This window comes from Podospora bellae-mahoneyi, chromosome 2 (genome assembly GCF_035222275.1).
Source record: "Podospora bellae-mahoneyi strain CBS 112042 chromosome 2, whole genome shotgun sequence".
In the NCBI taxonomy this organism is placed as follows: Eukaryota; Fungi; Ascomycota; class Sordariomycetes; order Sordariales; family Podosporaceae; genus Podospora; species Podospora bellae-mahoneyi.
Window position 1 is genome coordinate 1633523 of NC_085881.1, and position 17347 is coordinate 1650869.

The 17347-nt window shown below is 51.4% G+C and overlaps 5 protein-coding genes and 1 non-coding gene across 6 annotated transcripts; 4 read left to right on the forward strand and 2 right to left on the reverse strand.

The window, feature by feature from the left end:
• Nucleotides 1-455: 455 nt before the first annotated feature.
• On the reverse strand, nucleotides 456-3094 carry QC761_203570 (uncharacterized protein). Its single transcript, XM_062876089.1, has 6 exons — nucleotides 2742-3094; nucleotides 2097-2520; nucleotides 1859-2023; nucleotides 1737-1795; nucleotides 1506-1664; nucleotides 456-1103 (listed from the first exon to the last, which is right to left on the reverse strand). Exons 1-6 carry the CDS (start codon nucleotides 2789-2791, stop codon nucleotides 911-913), a joined length of 1050 nt encoding a protein of 349 aa, XP_062734650.1. The 5' UTR covers nucleotides 2792-3094; the 3' UTR covers nucleotides 456-910.
• A 1-nt stretch (nucleotide 3095) lies between these two features.
• On the forward strand, nucleotides 3096-5318 carry QC761_203590 (uncharacterized protein; the record flags this gene model as incomplete). The annotated part of the gene is made up of 3 exons (XM_062876090.1): nucleotides 3096-3452; nucleotides 3535-4801; nucleotides 4858-5318. The coding sequence occupies exons 1-3, from the start codon at nucleotides 3360-3362 to the stop codon at nucleotides 5316-5318; spliced, it is 1821 nt and encodes a 606-aa protein (XP_062734651.1). The 5' UTR covers nucleotides 3096-3359.
• Nucleotides 5319-5780: 462 nt separating this feature from the next.
• QC761_203600 (uncharacterized protein) lies at nucleotides 5781-6318 on the forward strand (the record flags this gene model as incomplete). Its single annotated transcript, XM_062876091.1, has 2 exons — nucleotides 5781-5966; nucleotides 6022-6318. The coding sequence occupies 2 exons, from the start codon at nucleotides 5781-5783 to the stop codon at nucleotides 6316-6318; spliced, it is 483 nt and encodes a 160-aa protein (XP_062734652.1).
• A 1407-nt stretch (nucleotides 6319-7725) lies between these two features.
• Nucleotides 7726-11804, forward strand: QC761_203610 (uncharacterized protein; the record flags this gene model as incomplete). Its single annotated transcript, XM_062876092.1, has 3 exons — nucleotides 7726-7827; nucleotides 7903-10524; nucleotides 10579-11804. 3 exons carry the CDS (start codon nucleotides 7726-7728, stop codon nucleotides 10678-10680), a joined length of 2826 nt encoding a protein of 941 aa, XP_062734653.1. The 3' UTR covers nucleotides 10681-11804.
• A 2889-nt stretch (nucleotides 11805-14693) lies between these two features.
• Nucleotides 14694-15377, reverse strand: QC761_203620 (uncharacterized protein; the record flags this gene model as incomplete). Its single annotated transcript, XM_062876093.1, has 1 exon — nucleotides 14694-15377. One exon carries the CDS (start codon nucleotides 15375-15377, stop codon nucleotides 14694-14696), a length of 684 nt encoding a protein of 227 aa, XP_062734654.1.
• Nucleotides 15378-17264: 1887 nt separating this feature from the next.
• QC761_0035000 lies at nucleotides 17265-17336 on the forward strand. Its single transcript has one exon. It is a non-coding gene; the product is annotated as a tRNA-Met (tRNA).
• Nucleotides 17337-17347: the final 11 nt, after the last annotated feature.

A 17347-nucleotide genomic window follows, 5' to 3' on the forward strand; every position in this document is an offset into this window, starting at 1 on the left:
GGTGTGAGTGTGTGCGTGCGCGTGTTGTGTGTGTGGTACCTATCTTGCTCACAATTCTGGAGACGGGAAAGGAGGTGTGGGGGTGTGGATGGCCATGTCATTGGCATGCAGCTGTTACTGTCTCCGAGACCGCGCTGGCTGTGTGATTGCAGCAGGGCTTGTTGGAATGTGAGTGTGAGCCATCAGCCCATCCGGACCGCCTGTGAAGTGGTGAGGTGCACGACTATCGCCCCCGTCCGCTAGCACTCTTTAGCAGGCAACGCAGGCCAGCAGCCCCCCCTTTTTGGCTTTCCGCCAGGTACGTATTCACCGCTCCTTTTTTGGACCCGAACCGCACCACCACCACAACGCCATGGTAGGAAGGACGGACGGCTCATCTGGACGGGTTACTTCCGGCCATTATCTCATCACCTCGGCGCTTGTGGCCAAGCCTTTTCAACATGCATTACTTATACGGATGCTCTTTTCGTCGTTTCAACCCCGCCGCGGGGAGTGCTTCCCGTCCAATAGGTGGTGGTGGTCACGAGGGGGTTGCCATGTCCTTTTCTTGTTCGATCATGGCTAACCACCTACCTATCTAACCGCTCACACCTTACAGCTCACATCAGGCCGCGGACCAGGCAGTAGGGATTTTTGTCTCTCTCTCTCTCTCTTTTTTTTTTAGACTCGTCAACCTTGGGGGAAAAGAAGGGAGAAGCAACACGACGTTTGTTTGATATTCCCCAGCTGCCGCATATGACTGGGCGTATACATCCACGTCATCCACACACCACACCCATCCACTTCTCATCCTCCTCCTCCGCCTCCTCCTCCACTCATCCATCATCCACTCACTCCATACGCAGTGGTCAGCCACCCCAAATTGGGAGACGAGGAGACGCCGCAGGCGGGGGGAAAACCAGCGTGTGCGCTAAGGCTGTTGTTGCTGAGCTGCTAGATGAGCAAAGCCCTCGTCTTGAACCTTTTTGGTGGCCAGTTCCACAGCAAATGCGAGCTTTGCCTTTTGGGACGACGGGGAGGAAGCATCCACCATGTGTAACGACGACGACGACAAGGAGGCGTACAGCACCCCAGCGATGAATGTATCACCCGCCCCGATGGTGCTGAATATCGACGGGGGGCACAGCAAAAAGCACCCCAGCTGTTAGCCAAAAGAACCACAACCTTTTTGTTTTGTTATTGTGTTGTGTTGTGTTGATCCCATATCCGGACCGAATAAGAGTTTATGTACTCTTTTTCTCGGCAGGAACGCAACGCGATAAAGTGCAATAATATGCACGCCGCAGTGCTTCCCTCTCTTTTTTTTCTGTCTGTCTGTACCCATGATGATTGCCTCTCTTACGCGTACCAATATTTTACATACACCAACAGGGGGAGTGGTGGGTTGGCTCTTTCTTGTTCTCGGCGGCAATTACTACACTCGTGTTTCTTTTCCCCGGAGATGCAAGAGGTGTTTGAATTGCAGCAAGGGAATTCGAAGGGAAAGTGAGAGAGAGGAGACTTACTCAACTACTTTTATAGGTTTCCCGTCTTTTGGAGTTGCAGGAGAGTGGTGGACGTATTCATCCTCCTCCTGCAGTTCTTTGGCACCGCTGCCGCCGCCGAGCTTCCTCCGTGTGAGCATACCTGCACCGCTTGCCCCCCAAGTGCATAGCATGAGGGAACTTATAGGTGGTTGGGAGCAGGGTTAGTGTGTTAGGCTTACCACCGCGTTCTCATAGAGAGGGGGGACATACGCTCTTGTTGAGGGTGCTTCTCCTCTTAGACAGGCTTCCGGGTTGTGATATCCCCGGCTCTAATATTTGTTATACAGTGTCAGTTTAAGGGGTGGGGAGAAGGCAGGCAGAGGCAGACGTACTTCGGCCCAACTTGACGAGTAAAAGACCACGTCTGCCTCGGCTGCGAGGGAGGTTAGGCCTTCCCGGTTGGGCTTTTCGCATTCGACGCTGATTGTGGTGGTGTTGGGTGGGAGGTGGGTGCGGATGTAGTGGATGCATTGGAGGGTTGTGGACGGGATTCGGCCCTGACAGAGAGAAACAGTCAACGACCTTCCATGGCTGGTGTCCCTTTTTTTCTTTTTGGAGGTATGTATCTACCTCGAAGTGAAACCACCAGCTGTCCTCCTCCTCCTTGGAGTTGGACATTAGTAGCGTATCCAAGATACGCTCGAACTCGTCAGGTGTCATCTCGGGAAGGTCGTTGTAGTTGACGACGGTTCTGCTGCCGGTCTCGAGGCTGCGGATGATGTAGCTGCTTACGGACTCGGTGTGCCCCTCGCGGTGGATGCATGGTGAGAAGTCGATCTTGGTGGAGCCGGGGCCGAAGGAGGAGTGTATCTTGGTGATAGCGGGCGAGTTTTGGGCTGGGAGGGTGGATATCAGGTGGGTTTTGATGTTGGCTTGGTCTGATGGGGAGAATAGATGGTGGAGGACCTCGAGGGTGTTGGGGCAGTTGCCTCCTCGGCGAACTTGGAGGGAGGAGGCTCGTTGTTTGGCGTCTTCGGGTGGGTAGGCTGGGACGCTGGGGGGGAGGGGTGTTAGCGGGTGTCATTCAGAGACATCATCATGGAGTGTTGAAGATGAGAAACAAGTCTTTGCATCTCATCCCAGGACTCCTCAAAGAAGATATCTTCTTCTGGAAAGATGTCGAGAGCTCACAACCGCACCCGTTCATCATTCATTCACCACTTGTAAGCCCACACAAAGCAAGTTCATGAGTAAGGTAAGTAAACATGCACTCACGTAAGAATCGTATCCAAGGCGCAAGCCCCAGTGAGCACGAGATGTTTCATTTTTTTGTGTCAAAATAACACGCTGCTTTTCCTTCAGAAATCAATTGCATTGTTAGACGGATGCAAAAGACAAAAGTCGATATCAATATATACTTTCATTTGTTCCATGGTTTCAGTTCTGTCCTCAATTATACCCAAACCATCATCTTCACTCCACAAGTGAGGGGTTGCTTCCTCACCGAACCACACACTATCACCATGTAGGCGTAAATGTTTGCTTTTAGCTTTGGCTTTTTTTCTTGTTCTCGAGTGAATTTGGAGTCTTGGTGCCAATGAGACAATGGCAAAGTGGTCCAGACCGGTCGGTGGCTTGGACAAAGGTGGTCAAGTATGGGGTAGGTAGGCATCTACCCCACCATGACGCAAGGCGGGGAGCAACCCGCAAGGTACATTGCTGTTTGGGGGAGGGTGTCTTGTCGTCACCATCAGATTTCAGATCGAGGATGTAGTAGGTGATGCGCTGACTAACTGACTGCCCGATAAAACATAATAACGAGTTTCTTATTTTTTGCGCGAAAAGGGTTGAGGATATCGTCAACATTACACACAATTGACTGGCTGAGAAAAGATGGCGGAACGGGACCTGATAATACCCAAACAGGTTTCGTTTGATGATACGCGGCAACATGAGAGCTCGAGTGATGATGGGGATGCTGTTGAGGTTTGTTTCTTCCCCCCCGTTCTCAAGTTGACAACAACAACAACAACAACAACAACAACAAGCTGATTGTTATATTTGTGAGAAACAGGTCTCCTTCGACCCATCAAACCCCTACCGTCGAAAATCCTCCCTCGTCACCTCCTCCCGCTCTCACATCTCCCCGGGTGTTATCCAGCGCATCCACCAACAGCAACAGTCTAATCCTAACCATAGACGCCCCCGCCGACAACAATCAAAGCCGGAATGCCTAGTTCATCAATTTCTCGAATCCCACAAACTCAACCTTGACGACACGGCACCACAGCCAGCAGCGGACGGGCATGTAGAGGTGGAGGATGTCTCCTCTTCGTCTGGGCTGAATGAAGTGATCAACTCCAAAACCACAATTCCAGTTAATAAACCGCCTAAGGGACGCCCACAACCACAACCCTCCCCCGAGGCAAAGTGCCAACTCTTATCCGCCACCGAAGACGACGAGCCCGCCACTGACGAAGGGCAGCCAGACCAGACGATATGGCAGAGGGAGATGTTGGCTATGCCGAGGACTACTTCCTCTTTATCACTGTCCCTCTCCTCCCCTAATCCTGAAGACAATCACGAGTTCCTCAACTCGAGGCTGCTGACGAAAAAGCAATTGTCAGATATGGCCTGGGGGGTGAGGCAGCTGTCTAGGAGACTGGGGTCTGTCCGCCTGAAGTTCAAAGTCAAGAATGTTTTTCTCTTGACAAAGATTTATGACAAGGATCTGGTGGATAAGACGAGGGAGCTGGTGAAGTGGCTGCTTGATGAGGAGCACAGGGGGGAGAGGTATGTCGTTTTTGTGGATTCTGCGTTGGAACAGAATAGGAGGTTTGACAAGGAGGGTTTGCTGAGGGAGATTGTTGGGGACAGAAAAGAGGATGGGGAGGTGAGGGGGCGGTTGATGTTTTGGAATGAGGACATGTGCAGACGGAGGGCGAATATGTTTGATTTTGTGGTTACGCTGGGGGGGGATGGGACGGTGTTGTATGCTAGTTGGTTGTTTCAGAGGATTGTTCCGCCGGTGCTGTCTTTTGCGTTGGGCAGTCTGGGGTTCCTGACAAAGTTTGACTTTGAGGATCATGAGGAGATATTAAGGGGCGCGTTTGATGAGGGGGTGACGGTTAGTTTGAGGTTGAGGTTTGAGGGGACGGTGATGAGGAGTATTCCGCGGAGGCAGATAACCGAGGGGGAGGATGGGGAGGAGGATGGGGAGAGGGATTTGGTGGAGGAGCTGGTTGGGGAGGAGAAGGATGATGAGAGGACGCATAGGCCGGATGGGACGTGGGAGGTGCTGAACGAGCTGGTGGTGGATCGGGGGCCGAATCCTAGTATGTATCTTCTCTTTGCGGCTCAGGACATGTTGTGTATGCTAACGGGAGAAAAGCAATGTCCAACATTGAAATATTTGGCGACGACGAGCACTTCACCTCTGTCTCTGCGGACGGGGTGTGTGTTTCCACACCTACGGGTTCGACAGCGTATAACCTCGCGGCAGGGGGGTCGCTTTGCCACCCTGAGAATCCCGTCATGTTGGTCACGCCCATTTGTGCTCATACACTGTCTTTTAGGCCGATTATCCTGCCAGATACGATTGTGCTCAGGATAGGGGTGCCGTTTGATGCCCGGACGAGCTCCTGGGCGAGCTTTGATGGGCGGGAGAGGGTGGAGCTGAGGCCGGGGGATTACGTGACGATTAGTGCGAGCAGGTTCCCCTTTGCATGCGTGCAGCCTCATAGACCGCATGGGAGGCGGTCGGGGGATTGGATCAACAGCATCAGTGCCAAGTTGGGGTGGAATACGAGGCAGGCGAGGCAGAAGCCGATGAAGGGGTGGGAGGGTTCTTAGAGGGCTCCTGGAGAAACCTAGAGAGGGCTTTTTAGAGAGAGATTGGACTGGCGTTTGCGTGGTAGGTGCTCTTTGACATATCTCAAGACACTGATTCCAAGACGGTGTAAGGAGATGGGAAAAGTGGATGCTAGCGAGGCGTTAGGGTGATCAGCGTGCCTAGCGGGGATATATCAATGATGTAATAAGTAGTGAGAATGTCTTAAAAAACAAACGCAGTTGATGATAGAGATGGAAGGTGTAATGTTGGAGATGATGTCAATGTGTGAGAGCGCACGGGCCATGTGGTGTTTGTCACTCGTTGCCTACACTTAGTCTACCGGTAACCTTCCTTCTTCAGCAACACAATCTACAATTCAGCTTTGATACGGACCTCTTCGAAATCTGTCCCTCTCAGGAAACCCATATCTTCATTTCTCAGTCGAAAACGGGTTTACCTGAATAGAACCGGTGACAGTGACAATGGAGTCAGCAGCAACCAGCAAAACAGCCTCCTTCTCCCTGCCCCTCCCACACTCCCTCGACAACAGAATCTATGTCAGACTGTCACTCAAGTCCAAAGCCCTGGTGGTGTTTTTGACGACGGCTACGTCTGAGGAGGCGGGCCAGGCTACACCGTTGGGGTCGTTTGTTTATGCTTTGCCTGATGTATTTTTTTTCTTTTCCGTTACTCTACAACATACACTTACTAACTTGGAGACAGCGATACAACCCCTCACAACCCCTCTCAACAGCACTCTGCACGGTGGAACCAACGCTAGAGTTCACGACGAGGATGGCGAGGCTGCTGGTGAGGAAGATGGGGAATGAGAGGCCGGTGTATGTGGGGAATTCGATCAGCTTTGCGAGCACGGGGTTGGGAGGGGTGGTGGAGGAGGAGATGGAGGGGTTTAAGGCTGTTGTGGTGGGGATTATGGGGGTTTTGAAGAGGTGGGAGGAGGAGGAGGGTGGGCAGAATGGGGTTCGGGAGGGGGTGGAGGGGTTGAGTGTTTCTTCTTGATGGGATGATCTTTGGGGGTGAGAGGATATTAGGAGTGAGAGGCTATCAGGGGTGAGAGGCTATGGGGAGTGAGAGGCTATGGGGAGTGAGAGGCTATGGGGAGTGAGAGGCTAGTGGGAATGGGCTTGGAACAGTGGCAGCTGATCTTGTCATTTCATACAACTCTCTCATAAACCATTCGGACATATGTCCCACGAACACAGATGGAAGGTCATTTGGTCTGGTCTTGACGCTGGCTGATACTACGACGGCACGGAAGGGTGGTAGCTACCAGAGATGTGGTAGCTCCGGGAGCGGCAGTGAAATCTGGGGTATGAACACCTCTTGAAACAAGGGCATTATACCTTTTGAGGGGAAAAACAAAACAAGTGAAATCATAACAGCTCTCATAGCTTGAAATATTTCCGGTGTCTCTGTCTATGTGTAGATGTCTAGGTTTGAGAGCTTGATATGTGAACGTTGGTGAGACAAACCCTCTGATTTCGAGATTCACGCAGTACTATATTCCAAGATTAAGTAAACAATTCCCTTATCCGTCGAAAATAAATATACATCTTCAACTAGAACGGTCGCAGAGCACTTGTGAAGAACAGGATAATAAACAAAGTCGAGAAAAGCAGGCACGCTGCAGCACGGAAGGTGGCTTGGCGTGGAGCGTTGCCCTCTCTGGTGGGGCACGGGCACTCAAAAAGTGGCAGAGAAGGGGCAAAAGGCCAGAGGGGCAGGAGCAGCAGGGCACCGGCGGCGCAAACCTACCGCCCGTATGCAAACGGGCGAGCCACCAACTCGAAGCAGCAGCATCGCATTTTGAAACAAGGAAACTTGGGAAGAGAACACTCACCCGACACCCGGGCGGCATACAGTGTGCTGCTGACCAACAATAATAGCCCACACCTCAACCCGAGGTATGTCAGTCAAAACTCCATATCAGATCGAGCTTGAAGATCCCACAGGCCTGGTAGAGGCGGGAGGCGGCATACGCCTCGTTTCGATTCTTTCTTTAGATAGCTCTAGTGCCACTTCCTCAGTGTCTTATCCGCACATGGAAACTTTGCGAAGAGCAATGCGGAGGCTAACAATAACGAGCTTCACACCCCACTAGCCCGGCATCAAAAAAGAATAACCACAATAACAACACACACTACTTACTCTACACCTCTGCTCTCTCTTCTTCTCTCTACTACTATTCCTCCACCGTACTTTCAACCCCCCCAATTCAACCCCCGCCCTCGCGATACACACGGTCGTCGCTTTTTCCAACCAGCGCATCGTCACCACTGACCACAGCAACCCATACCCCGCAGCCCAGGCGCAACACCAGCGATCTTACCTCCATCCTCATCATAAACACCACCACCACCATTGCCCCCCAGAAAAACACTCAGCAGGACAGAGTCGCCGCCCGCCATGAGCTGGCAACCAAACCAGGAGTCCCTCGGGACACTCGCGACATGTCTCCGGGACTCGCTGAGCGGCTTCAACAAGACCGCCCAGAAGCAGGCCGAAATTGTGAGTTGCGATGGTCGCTGTGGAAAAAAAAAAATGTTGCTGGCGCGCCCAACTGACTGGAGATTGTTGGCGTAGATGCTCACGCAAGCGAAAGCGAGTCCCGATATCAACAATTACCTGGCATTCATCTTTTCGAGTGCCACTCCAGCGCCGGGCACACCGGTGCAGCAGCCCACCGAATGGCATGTGGTCCGATCTGCTGCCGCCATCATGCTCAAGAACAACATCAAGAGCAACCTCAAGGGAATTCCCGAAAGCAGTCTCCAGTTGATCAAACTGGCCATTCCTCTCGGTATCCAGGACACCAACTCTCAGATCCGCAGCTTTGCTGGCAACCTTGCGACCGAAATCGTCCGTTGTGGAGGACTTTACAGCTGGCCTGAGCTCCTCGAGGTTCTGCTCAAGATGATTGGCAACGAAGGAAACCAGTTCTCGAACGAGGCCCAAGAAGGTGCCATGGCCGCCATGGCCAAGATCTGCGAAGACAACACCAAGGTTTTGGAACGGGAGCAAAACGGCCAGCGGCCGCTCAACATCCTTCTCCCCAAATTCATCGAGGCTACCAAGAGCCCCCTGCCAAAAGTCCGCGCTCTGGCCCTCAAGGCCATCAACGAGTTCACCCCAAGGAAAAGCCAGGCCATGCTCAACGTTATCGATACCCTTCTCCAGCATTTGTTTTATCTCTCCGAAGACAAGTACCCCGATGTGAGGCGAGAGGTGTGCCGCGCCTTTGTCCGGCTGGTTGAGACCCGGCCCGACAAGCTGCTGCCTCATATCGGAGGTTTGGTCGACTACATCCTTACCCAGCAAAAGAGCGACGACGAGGAGCTCGCCACTGAGGCGGCTGAGTTCTGGTTGGCTGTGGGCGAGCACGACAATCTCTGGCAGGCCCTTGATCCCTACCTCGGCAAGATCATCCCCGTGCTTCTGGAATGCATGGTGTACAGTCCCGAGGATATTGCTCTCTTGGGAGGCGCGTCCGACGACGAAGACGAGGAGGATCGAGAAGAAGATATCAAGCCAAAGTTTGCCAAGAAGAACTTGAAGCGCGGCGCTGCTGGTGCTGAGGAGGGTGAAAGCCAGGAGGACAACGGCTACGAGAAGATGGCCGAGGAGGGTCTGGAGGAGGGCGAGATCGACGACGAAGATGAGGACGACGACGGCGATGAGAACCCTGATGAGAAGTGGACGCTCCGCAAGTGCTCTGCGGCAGCGCTCGACGTTTTTGCTGGCGATTTCGGCGGCAAAGTCTTCCACTCGATTCTCCCCTATCTGCAAACAAACCTGAAGCACGAGGACTGGCCACGCCGCGAAGCTGCCGTGCTTGCCCTCGGCGCCGTTGCCGATGGCTGCATGGGTGTTGTTGTGCCCCATCTGCCGGAGCTTGTCCCCTACCTCATCAGCCTCCTTGAGGACCCGGAGCCGGTGGTCCGTATCATCACATGCTGGACCCTGAGCCGGTATTCATCATGGGCTGCGAGCCTTACAGACGGGGCCCAGAAACAAAGTTACTTTGAGCCCCTCATGGAGGGCATCCTTCGCAGGATGTTGGACAAGAACAAGAAGGTGCAAGAAGCGGGTGCCTCGGCCATGGCCACCCTTGAGGAAAAGGCCGGCAAACAGTTGGAACCGTACTGCGGGCCGATCATCCAGCAGTTTGTTCTATGCTTCAGCAAATACAAGGACAAGAACAGATGGGTTCTCTACGACTGCGTCCAGACGCTGGCCGAGCATATTGGGCCGGTTCTGGCTCGCCCCGAGCTTGCTGGCCAGCTCATGCCCACTATCATCGACAGATGGCAAAGAGTACCAGATCAGTCGCGGGAAATGTTCCCCTTGCTAGAGTGCCTATCCTACATCGCCATGGCACTCGGGGATGCCTTTACTCCTTATGCCGAGCCGATCTTCAACAGATGTGTCAACATCATTCACCAAAACCTCGAGCAATCCATGCACGCCAAAACAAATGCCAACTTTGATCAGCCTGACAAGGACTTTTTGGTCACCAGTCTTGATCTTTTGAGCGCTATCATCCAGGCCCTGGACAACGCCAAGGCGGCAGAGCTTGTTACAAGAAGCCAACCGGCCTTCTTTGAGCTCTTGAGCTTCTGCATGGAGGATCCTTCCGACGAGGTGCAGCAGTCGGCCTACGCCCTGGTTGGTGACTGCTCAAAGTATGTCCCCGAGCAGCTGAGGCCGTTCATCCACAAGATCTTCACCATTCTGGTCAAGAAGCTCGACCTGGACGACATCTTGGACGAGGAGATTGACAGCAGCTTTAGCGTTGTTAACAACGCCTGCTGGAGCGCCGGCGAGGTGGCGATGCAGTTCAAGGAGGAGATGGCGCCGTTCGTACCAGAGCTGCTGCGGAGGTTCGTCGAGATCATCTCCAATCCTGGTGTGCCTGGCGGCGTGGTCGAGAACGCCGCAATCGCGTTGGGCAGACTGGGTCTCTTCCATGCCGCCATCATCGCGCCTCATCTTCCCAAGTTTGCGCACGAGTTCCTCACCGTCATGGACGAGGTCGACACATCGGAGGAGAAGGCGACTGCTTTTAGGGGATTCTGCAACGTCGTCGCTCAGAACCCGCAGTCGATTGAGAATGTGCTGCTGGCCTTCTTTTCGTCGATTGCGAGGTACCAGGACTTGAAGCTACGCAACCCCATCAAGCAGGAGTTGCATGAGGCTTTCTTGAGTGTAAGTTTTCTTCGTTGCATTGGTTGTTGTGTTAGATGCTAATAAACACGACAGGTCCTCAAGATCTACCAGCAATTGATTCCGGGATTCGTCGACTTCCTCAACAAGCTCCCGCCACAAGACCAGCAAGCACTCAAGACGATATATGGTCTCTAGGATCAAGGTTATTGCCGTGGCAGAGTCTGAGCGCTGGCTGCATCGTGGGCTTGGATTCACCAACGGACGGTGAATGTCATCGGGGTTCGCGAAGGGTAGATTCTCACCATCATTGCTACTGCTGTTGCTACTGCTCTGATCGTGTATTCTTTCATGACGAGAGAGAGATGAGTGGGGATTTAATAGAAACACAATGTGTCCCTGGCAGCAGCTCATAGGTACCCCCATTCTTGTTTCCCAAATCATCAACCCAACAACACATGGCACGTTTCACGAATGAAAATCATGCCCCCCATTCCCTTAGCGGAAGAAACATCATTACACAAGTAGATAGTCCGGTTTTTACTCTTTTCTTTCTTTCTTTCTTTCTTTCTTTCTTTCTTATTTTTTTTTCCAGATTTGCGGACTTTTCAAAAGGAAAAAAGAAAGAGAAAGTTATCATACCCTTGCGCTCTTTTTTTTTGATGGTGGGTAATGTGGAGTGATTGATGGTTTTGGTAGTAGGTAGGTTTCTTTGAGATTGTTGATATCTTGATGGATTTGTTGCGTGTCTTTCTTAGGTAAATGGTGTGTGACTTTTGTGATTTGGTTTTTTTTTGTGAGCTGGAGTGGGGAGATGATGAGTTGGTTACACAGTGAGGGAGTTGAGTTGTGTTCAGCGGAGGCAGAGTCGGGGTTTGTCTATTTCTACCAAGTGGAGAGCAGGTGAGGGAACGATGAAAGAGTGGAAGCATTTGTGAAAGTAGCGAAGAGGGTTGGGAGTGTCATTACCGAGAGGGTGTGGACTTTTGAAGGTGGAATAGGAGAGGAGGGAGGACACTACAAAGGGAGTTGGGCTTGTGTGGAAATAGGCCTCATGAAAGGATGGGCAGAGGAGGTGGACAAAACATTGAAGGCAAGGTAATCAAAAGAGGAGGAACATAGACAAGGCAAAAGCATTTGTCATGGGTGGTGGACCTGATTGGAAGGGTCAAAAAATGGTAGATGGTACTTTTCTTTCCTCGAGTCTTTAGATAGGAAACAACTTAGCATAGCACGACAACAGTAGATAGGTATATAGCGTTAGGTAGATAAAAACTTTTCCCGGTGTTTTGTAAATAGTACATATAGTTCATCTACTCCAGATAATGTCCCCTTTCCCTTTGCGCTACGTTCCATTTAGGAATCCAACCCCTTTCTTGTTGCACATACCTGAGTAAATAACCACCTACCCATTCTCCTTGCCCTGGAGCTAGGACACCTTATCCACAGAGGCCCCCGAGTGATGTTAGTACCAGAACACGCCTTGGAAAGGTACTCGGTGTCCTACCGACCTCTGGCAGATAATGACTTTGGAGGTGTCTCTACAAGTTCCACATACCATCTACCAACCTTGTTCCGAGGATAGTAAGCCGATATGCCGTCCAACGGTCTGCTTAATACCAAGGGAAGCACGACAATCACATACCAAGTGGTGCAACAATATACAATAGAGAACTACAATTTCCTACATTCCTTTCCCTTTAGTATTCCCCTTACTTGAAAACAAAACCAAGTATTATACAAAGGTCAACAGTACCCTATCAAACAAAGTCTATCATCCGGCATTCGCCATCCCTCGAGTCCATCACCTCAAACCCTGCCGTTGCTTATCCCGCTTCCCAGAACCTCATCATTCGCCTCATCCCCCGCCTTCCACCTATGCAACAACATCTTCTCGACAATCTTCACACAAGTCCAGGCGCAGCCCCCGGTGAGAGTCCAAGCCGAATCCTCATGGACATAGTTGTGAACGACTCGGCTACCTGTGCGGGTGTCGGCTTCGACGCCTGCATCGAGGTGGTAGAACGGGCGTCGGGACAAACTTTGTGGCTCTCCTCCTCCACTTCTACCTCCGGGGAGTCAAGTATGAGGCTGAAACACCAGTTTTCACCGCCGAGAGATGGATTCTATGATGGCGGTTCCGCTGTCTTGAGGAAACAACAGATCCCCGAGTAAGGAATAGGTTGGATGACCAGGAAATGGACTACATGTGGATCTGGTCCACCACCACCACACCAGCCACACACAACCTTGTTGAGATTACCCCTGAATGCTCACAATGGCCACAACAAGACTAAATATTGGGTCAATTTCTATGGGAGTTATACCAAAAATGTAGCTCAATCGCTGTCAGAGTCAGACATTGCATCTGCTTCTCGCTTGCGCCTGGTTTGAACCCGATGACGTGCGCTGCGCCGCACAGGCTGGGCTGGCTCTGGCTGCTCCACATCCTCCTTGGCTACCCCTTCTTCCTCCACCACCCTCCCTTCAACGCAGGCGTCTTCCGGTTCAAAGAGCCTCACAAACTTGGAATTCGAGTCTTCTCTATTCAACTTGCGCCTTTTTCTTGCTTCCTGGGCCTTCTGGGCGTTCTGTTGGTGCCTTGCCGCATCAGCTTTGTGGATGGATGCCTCAGATCTCAGTGTGAGTATAGTACTGGTGAGAGTCCTTGCCGCAAGCCGTTTTCCGGCCGGCGTATGGTTCTTGAGTAGGTCCCTGACCTCCTTGGCCACCTGGGAGTCCTCCACGGTATGGAAAGTAGGTGTTTTTGAAGAGAGATCCAACGGCACCATAGGGACTACCACCTGGCTTGAAGAGAGCGGTTTGCGCCTATGTATGGGCCATAATCCTGTCCCACGCCAGCCGCCGGCAATATTTTCTTTCCTAAAGCCCTGCTTGCGGGCAAGGTCATACAGCCGGACCAAGTCGACTTTGCCGTTAGGCGTACAGTTGGTGAGGGCGTCGTTCACAGCCACAAGCCTCTTATACGCCTTCTTTATACTGGAAAAGCAGCCAATATCAAGGGGTTGAAGGACGTGAGAGCAGTGGGGGGGCAGGAAAAGAAGGTAAATGTTGCTCCTGTAGCACCGGATCATGAAGTCGTCAGTGGTATGTGAGCCATGGCCATCACAAATAAGAAGACGGGGTTCTGATGGATCCTCAGGTTCAGTCCTTGGTATAAAGACCTCTTTAAGCCAACCAACGGTAAGGTCATTGCTAATCCAGCCATTCTCTGATACAGCCACAAACCAGTCCTTGTTCAATTGGTCCTTAAACCATTGCTTTTGAAGGTCTTTGCCTTTGAAGATGACCCCGGGGGGGAGGACTCTCCCGTCTTGTGAGATACACTCAAGTATGGTGGTCCAGGTCCTTCTTCCGTTCTGTTTAACGTATACAGACTTCTTGTCCCGCTTCGAAGACCCAATAACCAAGCCGATTTCTCCCTGGCCTTCCATTATACCCACCTTATCGTGGTTGTACCTGTGCCTAGGCTTGATCCAGTCAACGGTGGAATACAGGTCAAAGAACTTGTTGATATTCTCCGGGGTGGCTTCGTTGACTCTGGCGTAGTCAATTTTCTTTCCAACCTTTGTTTTAATATCGGGATAACGGCCAATAAAGTGGGATACCCAGTGCTTGCCAAGGGGGTTGGGATCGCCTTCTTCAGCCAGTAAACTGGCCGCTAAAGCCTTCACATTGGCATGGGTGGGAGCGTAGCCAAGGCTTTCCTGACGAAGGATCCATTGAACAATGAGGTCTTCTTGGCCGTGAGAAAGTCGCTGTTGGTTTTCATGGGCAAGGTTCCTTGGTAGGGTACCATCAATGCGGTGCTTCAGGGTGGAACGTGGAATCCCGTGCTTGTTGGACGCTTTTCGCTGGCTTATACCAGCGGCAATGTCTTTCTGGGCATTTTTAACATCCTCCTCGGTATATTTGGCCATTGATGGGTACCTGGAGCAAAAAAAAAGTAAAAGAAAAGCTTCATTTTTGGTCTCTGTGGGTGGAATATAAAGTGTGTGTTGATATCGGGGGGCTTTCGGAGGTCCAGGGTTGTGGAGAATTTAATGTGGGTAGATGGCTTGGGTAGTTCAAACCTACCTGGGCCACATCCATATATAATCCACTTCCTTGTTATCCAACCTACCTACTTGTCGCCGGCGGGTGTTCGTGCTCCGAGACCACTAGCATTGACGATGATGTCAGCTCGGAACTCACGCATGATTTTGTCTTCCTGTAGATGAAGAATCTCCCTTGATCTCACGGGTCGCGGAGATTGCTTCCTTGAACCTGACGGTCTTCATCAAGAATTCCATAGCGGTATGAGCGTCTATAGCCAACGCCTCATGTCTGTAGCCCCATTTCAGCCCAACTGAGCCAAGATAGTTTGTTGCACTCAGGGCGTCCTCCCATTTTCGAAACTCGAATGTATTCCAGTCTTCAAGTGGAAGGCTTCGATAACCAGCCTTAGACTTCCCGCGGAAGCCTCCATACCCGGTGTCCAGGCGCGCATTTCCCTGAGTTTGGCTGTCAGCCCCCTGCCTGTTATCCTTATGACTGTGATGGGAAGATTGATACAGTGCGATCATTCTGGCTTCGAACTCTTCCAGCTGACTTTTCTTGGCTAAGTGCTCATAGAACAGAAAGCTGTGCATCGCCCACAACCGAGCCTGCGCGGGTTCGGGGAACGCAACCGCAGGAGCCCGGTTCTCTGACAAGCGACGACCACTTGGGGGGTACTCCCACAGAGCTCCAGCAGTCTGAGAACACATAGAACCATCCTTGTTTGCATCCTCCCCGTACCATTCTTTAGCAGCAACCGAGACACGATAACCCCTATCCAGAAGAATCCAGGCGGTCATCAATCCACTGACCCCACCTCCGATGATGAGGACCATCTTGTTGTTGTTGTTGTTTTCGGTGAACTCTTAAGCGAGTCGATTGGTAGCACCAATGATAGAATCTGCATCATCTATGAGTTTCATCCCTCTGGTACAAACATGCTCGGCATTTCTCGAGGATACTTTGCTTCCGTCTGTTTGAAGCCTCGAACAAGCATCACAAGCCCCTTGGGTGGCACGCGTAATCCTGTGGGCGGAACTAGCGGCGGTGCCCAGCAGCTCCGCGTACTCCCGAAACTTGCAGAAACAGTAGGAGCCATAGTCATTGTAGTTTTGTAGTTACCAAATATAACATCATTGGCCCTGGCGACGATCGACTTGGAAATGTTGGTGGCGGAGTGGTGATAGTAGGTGGCGGGTTTGGTCAGACGGTCAGTGCTGGCTCCCTGGAAATCATCCGGCTTGGACAGGAGTGTTTCTTGTTCAAACTCTTTGATGAATGTGTTGAGATAATCCATAGCCATACAAGCCTTACTGTAGACGGTCTGGGTGACCTGCCACAATCCATGGGAATCACGGTCTTCTCTGGCGAGCTCGGCATACGAAGTCGAGCCTGTGGAGAGCGAGAGGACACCTGTCCCGTCCTTAGATGGGAGTGGGACTTGGATGATCGGCTTGGTTGCAAGGTTGGACTAAGTGGATGAAAGCCGCAGAGTGCAAATGTGGGGAGGCGTGAGTTGTGATGTTGAACGGTGGGTGGTTGTCTAGTATGCTTTTTCTGACCGATCCGGATGATCATCAGATACGACCAAAATAGAAATAAATAGGTTGGTTCGAATTTTGGGAGGAGGTCGTGTAAGTTTGTTTGAGGGAGAATTAATGAGGGTGGGTGGTGAGGTTGCAGGAGTGACTCGGCTCGACTCTTGCAAACCGTTTGTGATTTTGAGAATGTGAGAGCCAGTTTTCGAGAGAAGAAAAAAAAGAAGGTTCTCCAGGAATAATCAGGCATCAGTGCGAAATTGTTGCTCAAGCCAACAGTATTGCGCAACTGCTCTAGGGCTTGTGGGCATGTTTGTTCCTTCCCGGGTTGGAAACCAGTCAGTCGCTCTTTCCATGTGGGAGCAAAGGGCATGAAAACATGATCCGTCAAGTAGAACTGTGACCATACGGCTACCTGGACCGCTGCACTGATACAGTTGATCTCACAGTGAGAGGTTGCAGGTATCTTAAGATGGTCTTTCAGCTAAGGTCAGTGATGCGTAGGGTGAAGGACATGAAAGCAGACATGCGTTAACAACACCGCAGTAAGACTTCGAGCCCAGGGACTCACGCCATGGGTTCTTTCATATATCAACCCGAGCCCAAATTCAAGGCTATTATTATTCACCGCAAGATTTGCGTACTCAGGGGCGGGCAAACAAGCCAGTAAACAAAGGAATACGTACATAGCCCAATACTTGCCGATTCTGTTCAAGGTGCCATTAAGCGACTCGATAACCCAGTTCTTACCAATAAAAATGCATCTACGGCAAGAAATATTTCCGGATGTATGATAAGAATAGGAGATCAATAAAGGAAGAGATTTCAATGTTGAAGACCCCATCAAGCTTCTCTACAACCCAACTCTTGACAACAGAACACTCCTCCAGGGCAAGAACGTCTACATAGCGAGCATTGGAGGTCAAGATTTCTGAGGAAGAGGTTCTCAACTGTACAGCTTAGAGCACTATCAAGCATCTCAATATCCCAGCACTTACACATAGACGGCAGGACATAATCTCCAATGTATGCCGCATTGGATGTTCAATGAGGAACATTTACACCTCAAGGGTTTATCCATCTTACGCTCCCAACTATCGAAAAAGAGGGGTGGATGCTTTCGTTGAGCAAGTCCCACATATACCCAACCTCCAACCCCTGTTTACAACAGTCATCCAGTGAAGAAGCTGCGTGGCGCAGCGGAAGCGCGCCGGGCTCATAACCCGGAGGTCACTCGATCGAAACGAGTCGCAGCTAAATCTTTTGGT